At 45.5% G+C, this 17,484-nt stretch overlaps 1 protein-coding gene across 4 annotated transcripts in view; it reads left to right on the top strand.

Annotated features, from left to right (window-relative positions):
* Positions 1-15,874, top strand: part of RUFY4 (RUN and FYVE domain containing 4) — a 35,372-nt gene extending 19,498 nt beyond the window's left edge. For 2 of the 4 annotated variants that reach the window (XM_084806276.1, XM_084806287.1), the window contains 4 exons: positions 5,153-5,259; positions 6,647-6,793; positions 8,986-9,117; positions 12,889-15,874. In XM_084806276.1, coding sequence (XP_084662402.1) covers positions 5,153-5,259; positions 6,647-6,793; positions 8,986-9,117; positions 12,889-12,991 — 489 coding nt within the window. In that variant the 3' untranslated portion in view covers positions 12,992-15,874. Of the gene's footprint in view, positions 1-5,152; positions 5,260-6,646; positions 6,794-6,980; positions 7,094-8,985; positions 9,118-12,888 lie in introns of those variants that run through there. The other 2 variants (XM_084806306.1, XM_084806297.1) reach the window with 2 other exon arrangements.
* Positions 15,875-17,484: the final 1,610 nt, after the last annotated feature.

The raw sequence follows: 17,484 nt of genomic DNA, 5'->3' as shown, positions 1-17,484 counted from the left end.
TGTGAAATGAGCGTAATTGTGCGGTAGTTTGAACACTCTTTGGCGTTGCCCTTCTTTGGAATTGGAATGTAAACTGACCTTTTCCAGTCTTGTGGCCACTGTTGAGTGTTCCAAATGTGTTGGCATATTGAGTGCAGCACTTTAACAGCATCATCTTTTAGGATTTTAAATAGCTCGGCTGGAATACTGTCATCTCCGCTAGCTTTGTTGTTCCTAATGCTTCCTAAGGCCCACTTGACTTCACTCTCGAGGATGTCGGGCTCAAGTTCAGTGCCCGCACTATCATGGCTATCAGGGACATTCAGATCTTTCCTGTATAGTTCTTCTGTGTATTCTTGCCACCTCTTCTTAATCTCATCTGCTTCTGTTAGGTCCCTGCCTTCTTTGTCCTTTATCATGCCCGTCTTTGCACAAAACGTTCCCTTGAGATCTCCGATTTTCTTGAAGAGATCTCTAGTCTTTCCCATTCTGTTGTTTTCCTCGATTTCTTTGCATTGTTCATTTAAGAAAGCCTTCTCGTCTCTCCTTGCTATTCTCTGGAACTCTGCATTCAGTTGGATATATCTTCCCCTTTCTCCCTTGCTTTTCGCTTCCCTTCTTTCTTCAGCTACTTGTAAAGCCTCATCAGACAGCCACTTGGCTTTCTTGCATTTCTTTTTCTTTGGGATGGATTTTGTTGCTGCCTCCTGAACAATGTTATGGACCTCCATCCATAGTTCCTCAGGCACTCTGTCTATCAGGTCTAATCCCTGAAATCTATTCCTCACCTCCACTGTATATTCATCAGGGATATGATTTAGGTCATACCTGAATGGTTTAGTGGTTTTCCCTACGTTCTTCAATTTAAGCTGAAATTTTGCAAGAAGCAGCTCATGATCTGAGCCACAGTCAGCTCCAGGTCTTGTTTTTACTGACTGTATAGAGCTTCTCCATCTTTGGCTGCAAAGGACATAATCAATCTGATTTCGATATTGACCATCTGGTGATGTCCGTGTGTAGAGTCGCCTCTTGTGCTGTTGGAAAAGAGTGTTTGCTATGATCAGCGTGTTCTCCTGGCAAAACTCTATTAGCCTTTGTCCTGCTTCATTTTGTACACCAAGGCCATGCTTGCCTGTTATCCCGGTGATTTCTTGACTTCCTACTTTAGCATTCCAATCCCCTATGATGAAGAGGACATCTTTTTTTGGTGTTAGTTCTAGAAGGTGTTGTAGGTCTTCATAGAACCCATCATCCTCAGCTTCTGATCAACCCAGATCAGAAGTGGTTGGGGCATAGTGGTTGGGGCATAGACTTGAATTACTTTAATTACAATTGTGATGTTGAATGGTTTGCCTTGGATTCGTACTGAGATCATTCTATCTGAGATCATTCTATCATTTTTAAGATTGTACCCCAGTACTGCTTTTCCCACCCTTTTGTTGACTATGAGTGCTACTCCATTTCTTCTAAGGGATTCTTTCCCACAGTAGTAGATATGATGGCCACCTGAATTAAATTCGCCCATGCCTGTCCATTTTAGTTCACTGATTCCCAAGATGTCGATGTTCAATCTTGCCATCTCATGTTTGACCACCTCTAGCTTACCTTGATTCATGGATCTGACATTCCAGGTTCCTAAACAATATTGTTCTTTACAGCATCGGATTTTCTTTTCACCACCAGACGCATCCACAGCTGAGTGTCCTTTCGTCTTTGGCCCAGCCGCTTCATTCTTTCTGGCGCTACTTGGAAATACCCTCTGCTCTTCCCCAGTAGTATATTGGACACCTTCCGACCTGAGGGGCTCATCTTCTGGCATCATATCTTTTAGCCTTGTGATACGTTCCATGGGGTTTTCTTGGCAAGAATACTGGAGTGGGTTGCCATTTCCTTCTCCAGTGGACCACATTTTGTCGGAACTCTCTGCCATGACCTGTCCGTCTTGGGTGGCCCTGCACAGCATAGCTGATGGCTTCACTGAGTTACGCAAGCCCCTTCGTCACAACAAGGCAGTGATCCATGAAGGGGGTTCCATGTGTAGCATGTTGCTATATGATAGCTGGGAAAATAAAATACAACCGATCCTGAGAACAGCTCCACATGCAGACACCTTCTGAAACTGGCATCCCTCTTCTCTAATGGGAAAAGGCCTAGGGCAAGTCTATGCCACAAATCAAAAATGGAAGGAACTGTTATGTCATCTCCGAAGGTGCCCTGGCTATTATAACTTTTTGAGTCATCAACTGTTAGATTTCACCAGTTTCTCCATACAAAATGGTGATTCCCAGGAAACAAAGGAAGCCATGTCAATTAAGGTGGTTTATATTTGTAGAAAGGCATGTAAGACTTTCTCCTAGTTTTCTGATGAGTCATAATTAGAAATGTTGGGTCCTTTTTTATGTACAGAGACTGCAGAGCAAAGATCCATCTCAGAGGCAGAAGAGGGGTTTGTTTGTTTTACTCTAAAGGTGCAATCCTATGGTTGCTAGAAAGCATCTAGATGGCCATAGGATTTTTTGGTTTCTGGGAACCTAGCTTGGAGATTGCACTCTGAGCTGAGTTCCCAGAAATCTGGAGGCATGGCTTGTGCCCGGCTCCGTACCCGGAAGAACTGTACCGAGCGGCAGAGAGGGGGCATTCCTGGGGGTGGGGAGGGGAGGGGTCCATGGAAGCACCGGTACAACACTTCCTATGCACCGTCTGGCCTCCCGCTCCTTACTCCGAGGCGTCCTGGTTAGGCAGCCAAATCGGCTGTCGAGCCACAAATGCAGGGAGGCCAGAGTGCGGAAGAAAAAAAACTCCACCCGCCCTGCGTTGGATAGTTGGCTGCCTCCGAGTTCGGAGGCGGCTGACTATCCCCATAGGATTGTATCCTACGCCTGTCCTAAGGTGAGGAGGACATAGAGATGCAATAATGGAGACACCGTATGACTCTGATGACAGCCATAATTCTCCGGGTAGATTTTGGAACTGGAAGAAAAGGCTCATGGGACACATTTAAGACCCTCCAGCAGGGAGGAGAACTTCAGTGGGAAAGACATTGGCAAACAGCAGTTCTGTGAAGGAAGGAGTTTTGAAGCCAGAGATCAAGTATTAGTTGGCCTAAGGATAAGTCTCAAAATTAATTTCGGTATACACAATCGGAATTTAATTTCATACATTTTGAATGCAAAAATCTAACTTTGACATTTGAGTTTCATATTCCAGATTTTGGACTCTTAGGTTTTTGGTATATAACTCAGATTTTAGCCAGAGATTGGACCTTAATTCTCAAATTTAAGTGACAACGCTTGAGTTTCCATGCCCAGTCCTGGAAATGGAAGCTAACAGCCTGATATATTTTTCCCCTTCAAATTTAAATCCTCTAATTTTAGTTTGGAGGGATTAAATCAGACCCTTAAATCAAAGGCTTCATGTTTCTGTGGCATCACCTCAAGAAAGAAACAAGTAAAGAACAAAAGAATATTACAAAAATAATACATAAAAAAAACAGAATCTAAACAGAATCAAACACTTAAAAACAAAACTGAAGTTGCTATCCCAGGGGTCCCTGAGAGAGCTTCCCAAGGGCCATAGGATTTAGCAGAACTCCTTCTCCATCCTCAGAGAGTGGCGTCTATGAGTGGAGAAGGAGGTCTGTTCTCAGAAGCATCCTCTGTATGGTGGTGGGAAGGTCCGCCGCAATGCTCTTCCACCATTTCCCTCCAGTGGCAGGGAAGGCAAAATTCTGGAGGGGCTGTAGCCCAGGGGTGGAGCACCTGCTTTGCATGTAGAAGGTCCCAGGTTCAATCCACAGCATCTCCAGGTAGGGCTAGGAAAGAATCGTGCCAGAAACCCTGGAGAGCCGCTTCTAATCAGTGCCAACAATATGAGCTAGAAGGACCAGTGTTCTGACTCAGAGTGAGGCAGCTTTCTGTGTTCCTAAAAATTAGGTTTTCCAGGGGCAGATTGGGTGGAGATTTTGGATCTGCTGGATTCAAAGCCCTTCCGGTCCCCTAATACGCCTCTGGAATGCGGCGGGGGGAACTATGCCTGCCCTGGAGCTGATATCGTTTATTTCCCACCCATTCAGAGTAATAGGAGACAAACAGTTTTTGAAAAACAGGCCAACAAATAGAAGGAAACAAGGTGTCCATCACATCTTCTGCCCTGCCACCGCAGGCCCAGCAGGGCATAGGAAATGGTGGCTCATCCTTCACTTCTTCTCCTCTCTCTCCCCCCACTGGGTTGCTCTGGCAGGCTTGCGTAGATCAGGAGTCAAGCTGATGAGTTTCTGTATATTCAGCTGCAGTCCTGTGCCAGCCCTGGAAGTAAGCCAAGGCCCCCCAAGTATCTTCATGGGGCACGGTGCCATTTCACTTCATCATGAATGACCTGCAGTCAGGGGTGAACAGGGAGGGAGCCAAGCTTGCAGATGGCTCTGAGTTCTTCAGAACTGTGAAATCCCGAGACGACTGTCATCAGCTCCTGAAGGATTTCTCAAAACTGAGTGAACAGGCAACAAAATGGCAAATGTGGTTCAACGCAAGTAAGTGCATGCTGGGCCAAAAATAATTCCAACCATGGATACTCAGATTATAATTTACATAGTACCAACAATGTCCATTAATTGATTGATTGCACTTTTAACCCACCAATACCTCAAGTTCTCGGTGTACAATAAGTTAAAACATAAAATACAAACAATAAAACAATGAATAAAAACATGGTGCTCTCTAGACAACAAGAGGCAGAGGGCTCAACATCTACTAGGGATCATTAAAAAGGAGACTGTGAAATAAAACCACCAATATCGTAATTCCTTTATAGTGGCCTCCCCCAGCCAACCTGGGTCCTTGTAATGTAGTTTTGCTCTATAACTACCATCATCCCCAGCCTGCTTAGACAATAGCCAGTGATGATGAGAGCTGTAGTCCAAAACATCTGGAGGGAACTATGTTGGGGGAGGCTGCTTTCTATAAATCTGTGGTATAAATCTGTGAATTTTATTACCATTAATGTTACAGCTCCCGGAAGAAGGCCTAAAAATAAAGAAAAAGACCGAAACGCATTGGGCTTCCTACAATAAATTCATTTTTGCATCCTGAGAACCCGTTTCTCTTCTTTGTGGCCTCTCTGATTGCAAGCCATTGATTTTCTGCTGTGCTTTCCTCCCTTACCTGACTTCCCACAGTGTCTAACTAGCCACCTGGACAGAATGATGGGGGATGTTCGGCAGGCGAAGCAAATGCTAGTGGCCAAGGAGAAAACAATGAAGCATCTCACGGAGCAGCTGAGCCGGTGAGGGCATGAGCCGATCACGTTTCGTGTTACGTGTAGGGAAAGGGCAATGGAACATATGCTTGGCATGCAGAAGCCCTGGGTTCAAATTGTTCAATCCCTAGCAACTCCAGGTAGAGCTGGGAAGCACTCCTGTCTAAAATCCTGGACATACACCGCCAATTCACTTTCAGAGAGGCTGTCAAGGGCTGCATCCCAGTGGTTGGTGGAACCAAAGGAAAAGGAGTGGGCCAAAGAGAAAAAGGCCAGGGGTAAAAAATGCCCCCCCAGCATATTTTCAGTGGAGGCTGGTGGTTTCAATTATGGTGGGGCTGTGAATCTCAGAACCAGCCAGAACTCTGAAGGAGCTACCCAAGGTGCTGAAACTATTTTGGGAATAGGGTCCAACACCTTGGATAGCTGTTTTAGACATCTGGTTTGTTCCGACTGAAACCCAGAATGGAATCTTCACCCCACCAAAATCGGATCCACCAGCCTCCCCTGCCAGCCCTGCCCCAGGATCTACACAGGGTGGGAAGTCCAGCCCCTCATCCCTCCCTGGCTCTTGACAGACCTCTCCCAAGAGACCAGCTGCCTTGCCTCCTCGAGTGGTCATAGAAGATTCTATGAGAGTCTACTTGTGATATCCCTTCTGCTACACAGCAATGGTGTAATCTTCTGTATGTCCACTCAGACATAAGCTCCATTGAGTTCAATGGGGCTCACTTCCAGGGGCACAAGTATAGGATTGTTGTTGGGCAAGTCGTGTGTTCTGGACCAAGTGCATATCCTTTAACCAGGAGCAGTTGGCAAGGTACCTTATTGGAGGATGGGGCAACTTACTAGCAAAGAGCAGTCTCCAGCCAGTTATTGATAATTGTGTCATGAACTGTGGGATAACTCCCAAGGGTAGTGTGCCATTTACCTTCTATAAACTGCCCAAAGAGCTTCGGCTATGGGGCGGTATAGAAATGCAATAAATAAATTTTAAAAAATTGAGTGTGGGTGAAAGAAGGGGCACTTGGTAATTGACTCTTTCTATATAGTCGCTGTTGACTCTTTCTGTATAGTCACTGTTCGACCAATTGTAATGGGGTGGATCCTGACACATGCACTGTACGCAAAGTCCATGGTGATGAGCACCAGGCAGCCCAGAGCACTAGGAGAGACTCCACAATTCAGAGGTATCTTGCACTACAGGCTTAAACTGGTTTAACAATAATTTCCTCTTCCTTGTAAACCTTGGGGATTGTAGTTCTATGGTGGGGGAGGTATTTCTAATGGCACTCTACCTAACTAAAATTCCCAGGATTCTTTGGAAGAAGCCAGGACAGTTAGTGCTATAAAAACAAGATATGCCAGCAACGTATGTAGTAGGGCTTCAAGAGTTCCTCTCCCCGCTGCTTAGGTCTCAGCAGGAAAAAGAGCAGTTGCAACTTTTGCTGAAGAAAAGCCGCCAAGAATCAAAGGAAATGGAGAACAAGTACAAAGGGGAGCTGTCAGAACAGGGGGAGCTCATCTGCAGTATGAAAGGAAAGCTGCTGGAGTTGCTTCGGTGAGTGAAGAGAGTCCAAGAGGAGCGGGGGAGAAAGGGTGTATTGTCCTCCTATGCTGCTGGCGTCAAAAACTCCTACTTGGAGATGGAGCACCACCAACCCAAAGATCAAAGCGCACTAGATGAGATAGAGGCCAGCAGGACTCTTTACATTAGTACTAACCCATCTCTCTTATTCCTCTTGTAGGCTCTTCAGATGTATCTGAAATTATGGCCAGTGGTGTAATGGTAAATTTGGAAGTGCAGGCGCTCATCGTGACAGTCCCTATAGCCGCACCCCCAAAGAGAGTCCAGAAATGCTGCCAGCTGTGTTGATCCAGCTCTAGCAGTTTTCGTCTCCACCAGGAGCAGGTCTTCTGTAAAGCTAATGGGCCTTAATTGCCCATTCAAGACCAAGACCAATACTTCATGTTTGTGTTACAACAGGGATAGCTCTCAACAATGTACTGATGCTGAGAAAATCTGCCCCGCCCTGCACTCCCACTCCCAGCTACTATGAGGAGTATTGTAAGCTAAGCTCAGAGGGAACTGGGAAGCCTGAGGAGGGTGGCAGATGGTGTCGCTGTCCCTGCTAATCAAAAGGTCCCAGTGCTTTGACCCTGTGAGTCCTGGCTCTCCCGCAACACTTGAAATAGCTCATGGAAGCTGTGGAGATACTCAGCTGGAAGATACACGAATTGGGCATGGGTAGATCACATCACTACGAATGTTGTATAAGCAATATCACTAGACAAATCCCCAGATGAAATTGGTCAGCAACACTTGTGCTGCCCAGTGGCTATACAGTGGCCAAACTAAGGGCCAAACTAGACTTGCCATGTAGTCTGCACTTGTGTCATTGGTTTCTCTTTAACAAATAGCCAGTGCAGGGCAGGGATGATTCTACTCAAGACGGGGTTGGCAGCAAAAGAATAAAGCCCCCTCCCCCAACGCCACAGTCCTGATCCAGCTCAGGGACCCACACACCAGCTATTTCACAGATATGTCTTAGAAGAGCAAATTACGTTACAAATGTCCCATCCTTTTTGTTTCCCAATGTCTTGGAATGGAACCTTTATAGCCATTGTATGCAACGTCCAATATATCCATGAGCACATGCAATGGAATGCAATACCATCTCCATCTTCCGTTCTCCAAGGTCAAGGTACATTTCCCCACTCTTTTTGTAATGGGGGCCCAGCACAGGCATTGGTTTTGCTGCTTCGCAGCACCCTGGCTGTGTGAAAAAGGGCACCGAGCAAATGTGAAGGATGACCGCTTGACCCAGAACCAGCTGCTTGTGCACACTCATCACGAGTGTGTCAAATGTGTGTTGCACACAGCCTTTTCACAATTACCAAAGAGTAGAAACCAGCAGCCCCCTAATGTTTCAAACCTCTGAGAATTGCCCACAGTGAAGATAAAAAACAATTGTTCAGCCCTAATATTACTTGATACTGATATCAAGAAGAAATGGATGAAAGTAAGCTGCAGAAAAAGGAGATGTCATCAGTTCAATCACAGGGAAAGCTTTCTAATTAGTCATTGTGAGAAATGAAATATAAATTGAGAAATGAAATGTTGCTTAGAGAAAATGTACAGTCACCTTCCTTGAAGGTTTTAAATGAGCTGGATATGCTGTCATTTGGGATGGATTAAAAGCCTAGCAAATTCTGCCTCAATGCAAAGGATTTGGCTAGATCCTCATTAAGTGCCCCTCACCCTATGAGAAAAGGCATGGCTATGCTTAGTCTGGAGAAGAGACGATGCAGAGGAGACATGATAGCCACCTTCCAATATTCAAAGGGCAGTCACAGAAATGACAGAACAAATTTGTTCTTTGTTATTTCCAAGGATAGGAGCCACAGCAATGCAGTTTGAATGACAAGAGATGGGATTTGGATGAAAATTAGGAAGAATTTTCTGACAGTATGAGCTGTTGGAAGGTAGACTGGACTGCCTCAGGAAGTGGTGGACCCTCCTTCCTTAGAGGCTTTTGCGCAGCAGCTGGATGGCCATCTATCAAGGATGTTGTAGAAGTGGATTTCCAGATTTGGCAGTGGGTTGGGGTAGATGACCTTTGAGGGCACATTCCAACTCTGATTCTAAAGAGTTTCCATCAGCTTTGTCTCAGACTAGTGCTCATTAGCTGCTTGTTGAGCTAGGAAAAGAATGATCTTCCTTTGCTGTCTGCCCTCCTCCTCCTCTTTCAGGGAAAAGGATGCCCTGTGGCAGAAAACCGAAGGCATTGCCTCCCCTGCAGTGTGTTCAGCTCCTCAGAACTCCGGAGTATGTGTCCAGTGCAAAAAGGATTTCAGGCTCATTTCACGCCGATACCAGTGCAGGTAATGTGTCCAGGTGTTTGTTTGTGGAAGGAACAGGTGTGTTTGGAGAAATGGGGCACAGGCAAAGGGAACAGAACGATTTCCAGGGCCTCCATTTCAGGGAGAAAACTCCTCCCTGTTTTTTCCTACATTGGATTCTGCTGCATATGGGAAAAGAGAATCAGGTAGGCCAGCTGGGAAGCCAATACCAACAGGGGAGCAGATTGCGATTCTCTTTTGTCAGCCTGAAGTCCAAAGGTAAAGACATGTCACAGCATCAAAGGATTCAACATGGCACACCCAGAACGCCCTTTTGCATGTGGGAACCTCAGGGCAGAGCTGTGATTGCTCAGTAAAAGCTTCATATGGAAGCATCCTTAGGCTGCAATCCCACTTATCTGAGAGTGTCCCATTGAAATCAACAGGGCTTGGTTTTCAAGGCCAAAACAGACATGACTTTAAATCTAGCCACTACATCTTTTTTGAGTTTTTATTTTAGAGTAGTTGCAGGATGCCTGATCCTGATCAGAACCCACACAGGGGTAGGGGGGCTTTACCCTTTCCTTCACCCAGCTATGGGCTGAATGCAAGTTGGGGGCCTTGTGCCTACTCTAGAGTAAACATGAAGAGAGAAAAAAGACTGCTGGATATGGATTTAAAGTCATGTCTGTCTTGGCTTGAGTAGACATGTCTAGGATGACACTGTCAATAACACAGACATTTTCCCTGATGGGAAGTTACTGATATGTTTTCTGTAACGGGGCAAATAGCTTTGTGGCTGGATAAGTGGTGCAGAAAACCAAGCCGAATGTTAACCGCTCCCCACCTCCCGTGCTGTGGTCCTGATCCAATATTGTTGGGGGGGAGGGGTGTGGAGAGAGCTGCATAGGTTCTTAAAAAAAAAAAATCCTATTAAAGAGATGGAAGATCTAATCAGGGATCTCCAGTGCCTTACCTAGTTTGGCCCAGCTGCTGCTGCACCACACTAATTCTACAGCTAGGAAGCTTCGGTGGAGACTCTTTGCCAGTAAACAGCAGCTGCAGAAAAGGGAAGTCCAGACTCAAAACAAGACTTTGAGGTTTTCACAAGCGGGCAGGGTGTTAAGAGCTGAAGTGAAGTGGGAAATATCTCATGAAGCATAGGCTGGGTGCCTTTTATCCTGCAATCACTGTGTCTCAAACATGGGATTTTAGAGGGGTTCGAATGATGTTGTCTTCCACTGGCCACCCTCCCATGTTTTCCCACCACTTCTTCCATCCTTTTTCTTACCAGAAAATAATAACAACAACAACAACCACAGGCTTCTTCATAGGGTCAAGCAGGAAACCCAAGGGCTGAATTAATTAAATGCACGGAAGGAGAGCCCCAGAATATTCAGTAACTCTTTTCCCGCTTCAGTTATTGCTGAGGATAACTGAGCGCCTTGTTAAATGGTCACAATTCCAAAGGAGCTGTTAACACACATGAAAAGCAACCATGTCTGCAGTCAGGGCTATTGCTGTAGCATTGATCTCATTGCAGCTTCCACCACAGCCGATGAGACAAGCTACTTCCAAAACAGAATGATTTTGTCAGCTTCTGGGAGCAGGGGCTGGAGAAATTACTGAGACAGCCCTGATAATGCCTTTGGTTTCTCTGGATGCGCAGTCCCCTTGGATTAAACACTGGGTGGACAAGAAATAGCTTGTGATAATGTTGTGAATCTCCTGCTTTGTAGGGAAGGATGGAGGAAGCCGATTTCCTCCACCCAGCTCAACTGGAACAGAATCACCAAAAACTAGATCAGCCTTCCCCAACCAGATGTGCTGAACTGGATATGACTTCATTCTCAGCCCTCCAGATGTGCTGGACTGGAACTGACTTCCTTCCCAGTCAACGTGGCATTGATCATGCTGGCTAGGAATGATGTGAGTTCCTGTCCAGCACATCTGATGGGCACCAGGTTAGGGAAGGCTGCACTAGAGAATGATCGTATATCATGCTGAACACCAACCAGTGCAGAAAGGGGGATATCATGGATCTAAAACAGAGGACAGGCAACCTGATGCCCTCCAGAAGTTTTGGACTATAATTCCAGAATCCCTGGCCATTGGCCGTGCTGGCTGGGGCTTATGGGAGTTGTAGTTCAAAACATCTGGAGGGCACCAGGATGTCTTCCCCTGACCTAAAGCTACAATAATTTACTAAATCTCTGTAAATGATTTAGGGAAGTGGGTTTTGTGGAAAGTGCTTGGATGAAGCAGCTTCCACAACAGATCCCCGAGCCACTTTTTGTGCAAAGAAGCCTATGTTCTTTCAGTCTTGATTTCTGTGGGTTGTATCCAGTGTTACTCCTATTTAGAGTAGACCCATTGAAATGAATGAGACTTAAGTTAGACTAACATTGGATACAACCCACAGTCTGGGTGGGATCATGAGCATTTTGTTGTTGTTGTTATGTTGTGTGGGGGAGTTGTTGCCTGTGCTGTTTCTAGAAGTTGGAAATGGATTGTGGTGTTGAGGCTGCTTAAAATAAGAAGCTTCTCGACACGAGGCCTTTATTGTGTGCTTGTGATTGGTCATTCATGGATGTGTACAGGTCCTTTACACGATGTCATCAACCTCCAGGACCTCACCTGTGCTTTATAACCTTTATCCTGGCTTTTTTTTAAGATCGAGGAAAATGCGGTAATAAATTTAAATTGTGCTCCAAGGGCTGCTGAATTTTTGGAATCCTACTATATCACAGCACCATCTAGTTACTGTAGTATGAAACATATAGAACTTGCAGAGAAATGAAACCCCTGGAAAAAAAGGGGGAAGCACATGTGATGGAACTGATCGTAATCCCGCAAAGAATCCAGAAGCAGAAACCCCAGTAAAAGTGTGGGATAAAAGCCTGGTGTAGAGAAGCCCCACATCATTTTCACAAGAGACACTCAAATTGTCCTTTCCCCGCATCTGTAAACCGAATGGCGAGAAGACACATTGACTTGCATGTGCCTTTGATTGTCAGATGTTGATCTTCTTCCATTTATTGTACCACACTGGCAATATTTTGAAGTAATGCATTGCAGACTGTTAAAAGCATTCTTAAAACATCCTTGCTGTCACTCTGAGGAATGTCTCCTGTTATGCAGCCTGTTCTTATGCATCCTTACTCGGAAAAAGCCCCACTAAATCCACTGGGATTTATGCTGGAATCTTACGCACATTTAGAAGGGAGTAAATCCCACCAACTATAATAGAAATGCATACGTAAACGTGCATAGGATTGTGCTCTTACAGAGCCCATTGTCTATGATGGCTGGAGGATGCTGGGAGTTGTAGGACTTTTGGATAATTTTGTAGGGAGTTGCAGGATTGCACCCTTAGTCTCTTTGCCATCCTGTGAGTTAGAATAAATAGGTAACCAAACTGATGAGCTTCAGCCTGATTATCAGTCATCAGGGCCAGCCCAAGACATGTTGCTGCCTGAGGGAAAGAACAAGATGGCACTGCCTCCTATTCCATGTACAGCAGCATACTGGACTAGCAGATGAATCTGTCTTTAACACTGATGACGGGACAGCATCCTCTCCTGCATGTGAAGGCAGCAGGCTAATTTAGGAAAGGCTGCATGGTACACAGATCTCTCCTCCAACACCTTGTGACAGCTTCACTCTGCCTAATGGTAGGGCCGGCCCTGTCAGTCATGAGTGTGTAACTTCCTTTAGATCAGATGAGAACATGTTGGGAATCTGATAACTATATCAGCCATCATTAACAAATTGGCCACCTGTTCTCTCTCTCTCTCTCTCTTCCTCTCTCAGGTTATGCCGGAGGGCTGTGTGTCATGCTTGTTCTGTGAGCAGCGGACACAAAGAGCGCTGCTGCCTACCATGTCTCCAGAAGAGAAATGGCCAAGGCACCTGACGCCTGGGGGCCACCTACCTGACAACAGAAGGAGAAGCACATCAGAGTATTCTATGCATTTTCAGGAAATCAGCTTTGGTCCATCAGGGACACACAAAGCCAGACAAGCGGAGTATACTGTACCTAAAACCCTGCTTTTCACAGGTCACACAGCGCTTGGAATCAACTTCCAGGTCAGGTGGGTGGAATAGAACTGAACATTATCAACCTGGCAGGGGCTGTTCAACCAATGAGAGAGACTTGTTTCCCGCACCTGTCCAGGCTCCCCCTAGCTACTACATTATTATGAATGGAAAGTAACTAATTCACAATTCTAAAGGCTAGAAGCAGCACTGTAGCACTCTTACGAATGACAAAAGGCAGGCTAGATACTCACTCCCCATGAAAACACCCCACCAGCACAAATAAGCTCCATTCCAGGAAATAGTCAGGGAGTTCTAGCTTCACCTCCCCTTTCTTCTTCTCTGGCCACTTCTCCCTGCTCGCAGTGACAGGCTTCTCTGCTCCCGTGATCCAGATACCTCAGTAGATCGCTACTGTGAGAAAGCCCTAATGTGCATTTGTTTAATGCCAAAGGAAAAAGTATACGCTCCCTGTTCACTCACTTTTCCACGAAGAAGCCATAATCCCAAATTATCCAGTTCAGCATCTGAAACCTCCCCATGAGAGCACCCCACACCACCACCCCAATATTTCCCCATTACAGCAAACTGTCACGGAGATATAGCTCTGAAGTAACGGACAGGCACTGATGTAATGCAAATGTAAGAAAAGCAAAGTAACGCAAACATCAGAGAAGCACATAATGATGGCTCTCTATGGGGAAAGGGAGGCTAGTTACTCCCACTGGCGAAAAGGAAGTGCAGTGTGATTCTGAAAGCTCAAAAGAGTGCAAAAGCACTCTGATGAGTCAGAAAGGCAGGCTAGTTACTCTAGTTACTCTCCCTGGGGATAGTAGTGCCAGTGGGGAAAATGAGTGAATGCCAGGGGAAGGGGCAGTCCCACTCCTTGACCACATCACTGCCAGGTCACAAAGGCACGCCCAGGAGTTAATGTGGAAGAACATGGCATGCTGCAGCCATGCAGTTTTTTACAGTTAAGAACCACCTTAACTGTAAAAAACGGAGTAAAATGACTTTCCAATAATGCGGCTTTTCAAGATGGAAGCTGGTGGTTGGCAGTGCACTGGCCACAATGTCATGTGCTGTAACAACCTCAAAACGCTCCCAATCCTCAGGAAATCCCCCCATGAAGACAGTCCCCTGGTCTCATCAACCCAGTACATGCCACCCATTGGCACTGGTATTGCAAGCCCAGTAAACATCTCCTGGGCACGGTCTGGGAATGGATCGGATATCATTTGGGGGCATCATTGGAGGCTAATCCGATGTGGGATAGGGACATCTTTACTGTTTTCCAGACCCAACACTATTATAGCTAAAACCCTGCTTTTAGCTGGCATTCCTATAAAACATGCAGCCAGCCAAGTTTCCAGATCCAGCCAAGTCTCTGTTTGCCTTCAGCCCCCGCAGTTAAATATCCCCCCAATGTCTCATTTAAGAGATAAGAATGTATTGATTTAACAAGCAGTTGGACAGGGAGGTAAAGTATTTCCTATCCAGTATGAGGTGTGGAGAGCAATCGGCCAGCCTTGGGCCCTGTTGCAGCTGGTGGAGATGCTCTGGAGGTAGATGCATGGGTGTTCATATGTGTATTGCACCACACTGATTACTTCCATTGCAGTATTTTGTATTGTCCCCTACTGATTTCTTCTACTGCAGAATTTGAGTGCTACAGTATGTATGCAAGCTGGTAAAGACGGAATGTGAAAGGGAGTGACTTCATAGGAACCCCCCTGTTCTCTTCCTGTGCACGCTCAGCTACAGCAGCAGTAACACAAAAAGATACTTTTTTGCCTGTTAAGCCTGTGGCCGCATGAAGTTCCCCAGCTAGTCCATGGAAGAGTTTTGCCTCATACTGTATATTAAGCACTGATTTACATTGTTTGTAGTTGGTGGGGACTCTGAGGCATCAGGGAAGATGATTGGGGTGAGGGAGAGGGAGAATTATGAGAAGGGAACAGTCCCCCCGCCATGGATGACAGCTATTATGCCACTAATTAACTGTATTTTATTTATTTTTATTCTGAAAGAGTGGAGAAATCACTATTGGTAACTGGGATTCATAACTGAATCATGTAATTGCTATGGAAAAAATTATTATTTATGGGGAGGGTATTTAAAGCAATTAAATTGATTGAAAATCATTTGAGTTGTTTTCTTTTGGTTCTTTCACTTCCGTCTTTGTAGAAGATTTATAGTCTTCTGTTTCTCCAGATTAGCAAAAAAAATTCATGGTTTTCTATTTTTCATACATGTCAGCTGCTGTGAAAAGGGGCACTGAAATTTAATGTTCTTTTTCTCCTCCTCTTTTAATTTAGCAAACAAGGCCATTAGGGGGAGTTTGGTGAATCAAACTACTTGTTGAATGTGACATGTGGTGTTACGTCTTTGGCATGAACGCTAAGTTTTATTAGATTTTAGTTAATAATTAGTTTTATTATTAATTTCATACCAACAAGCAGAAAATGTCAAATGTGTTTAACCAGGTCTTCACTTTGTTCAAGCAAATAAATGAAAACATGTCAAGGGGGACAGCATGCTGAATGTGGAGAGGTAAACAATCTTTCTCTTGGTGGCTACAAAATGCACCTAGGAGTGGCAGACATATTATTATTAATATTAATATACCACCCTTCATTACCAAATCACAGGGTGGTGTACAAATTTCTTTAAGGGCACAATAGCTGGATGGGGAATGCTGGGGGTTGTAGGACTTTTTAATGTCTAAACATGCATAGGATTGTACCCTAAAGCAACAATTAAAATAAAATACAAAGATTAAATAATACAATAAAATACAAATGAAATACAAAACAAAACTATCTCCTAAGCGAGTTATTAAAATCAGCAGGTGGCTGGGTAAACAGAGTAGTTTTTAACAGGCACTGAAACACCCATCAAGGTTGCTTCCTGTTGTACTGCAGGCTCTTGCAGACTAGGGCTGCAGTCCTATACACACCTGTGAATAAGTCTCAGAGAACTCAGCGTGGCTTGCTTCTGAATAAACAGGTATAAGATTAGACTGCATAACTCTTACTTACCATCCCATTTCCACAAGGTCTCCTCCCTAGTGTTGCCAGGTCAGCAGCATCCCAAAGCCTGAAACTCACAAGGTGATTAGCCATAATAAATAAATGGAACCTCCTGGTCCAGAAGCAATTATGCTTCTGAATACCTGTTGCTGGAGGCAATGACATGAGAGGTGCATTGCCTTCATGTCCTGGTTGCAGGCTTGCTAGCTGGCCAATGTGGAAAACAGAGGGTTGAACTTGCCACTCTGGAGAGAAACAAAATACAATTCAGCAGAGGGACAGTGCACAACACTGCAATGATCCCAAGAACTAAAAACATAAATAAAGGGAAAGGATCTGGATTGGCAGTAGACAGCTGGTGGCCCAGGAGCCAGATCCAGTTAATGGACAACCACCAGTTGACTCACTACTCATGCATGCTCTTCTAGTAGATAAAAGGCATCTTTTGTTGATAGCCACTCATATAAATTCCCCCCACCCATGTCTTTCCCCTGCTTCCCTTCCAGGACAATCACTACGTCAGTCTGGAGCTTCCACCCACAGCTGGTTCTGAGTGAGAACCTGGAAGTGAGAAGAAGTAAATAAGAGGGAGGTGGGAAGGGGTATGGCCTCCTTGCTCCTGTTCTCTGGCCTGAGTGAGATACTGATCTAGGAGGCGAATAGACATAAGAAACAGTGCAAGAAATCACCATGGGCAGCCCAACAGATCTGGCATCAGGGCTGGCCCAAGACACTTTGCTGCCTGAGGCACAGGACAAGATGGCACACAGACCCCTTTCATGTACAGAAGCCAACTGGACTGGCAGTTGACTGGCAATGGGATAGCATCCTCCATCACACCTGAGGCCAGCAGGCTAGCTTAGAGCGCGGAGCAGGCTGTGTGGCATGTAGAACTTTGTCCTCCAAGAGAGGGGAATGGCCAGGTTCTCGGGAGGAACAGCTAGTGGGCTGCCACGGCTGCCCCCTCCCCCACCTGCATCTGCTGCCTCAGGCAGTTGCTTCACTGGGCCTAACTGTAGGGCTGGCCCTGTCCAACATCATAATCCAGAATCATGCCAGTTTCACCCAGATGGCAGATGCAATTTCCAGGATCTGAGCACTAGTAAAAACCAGCCAGTGATATGCATGTTGGCTCATCACAAACCAAATGGAGGTCAGCCAGCACCACATTAAATAGCATAAAAGCACATTAAACAGCATGGGCACCAACTGCTGTGTCAAGCCATTGAAAGCTTCTGCTGTTTTTACATTCTTTTAGCGGTCCTAGTGAGAACAGGCCCTTAAACAATCGGACATTCCCATAAACAAGCGTGTGGTTTATGAGAGGCATGGAGACCCA

The sequence above is a fragment of the Heloderma suspectum genome, chromosome 1, assembly GCF_057233095.1.
Source record: "Heloderma suspectum isolate Gila_16-S chromosome 1, 16-S_ref, whole genome shotgun sequence".
NCBI lineage: Eukaryota > Metazoa > Chordata > Lepidosauria > Squamata > Helodermatidae > Heloderma > Heloderma suspectum.
This window is presented reverse-complemented; position numbering and strand designations above follow the sequence as displayed.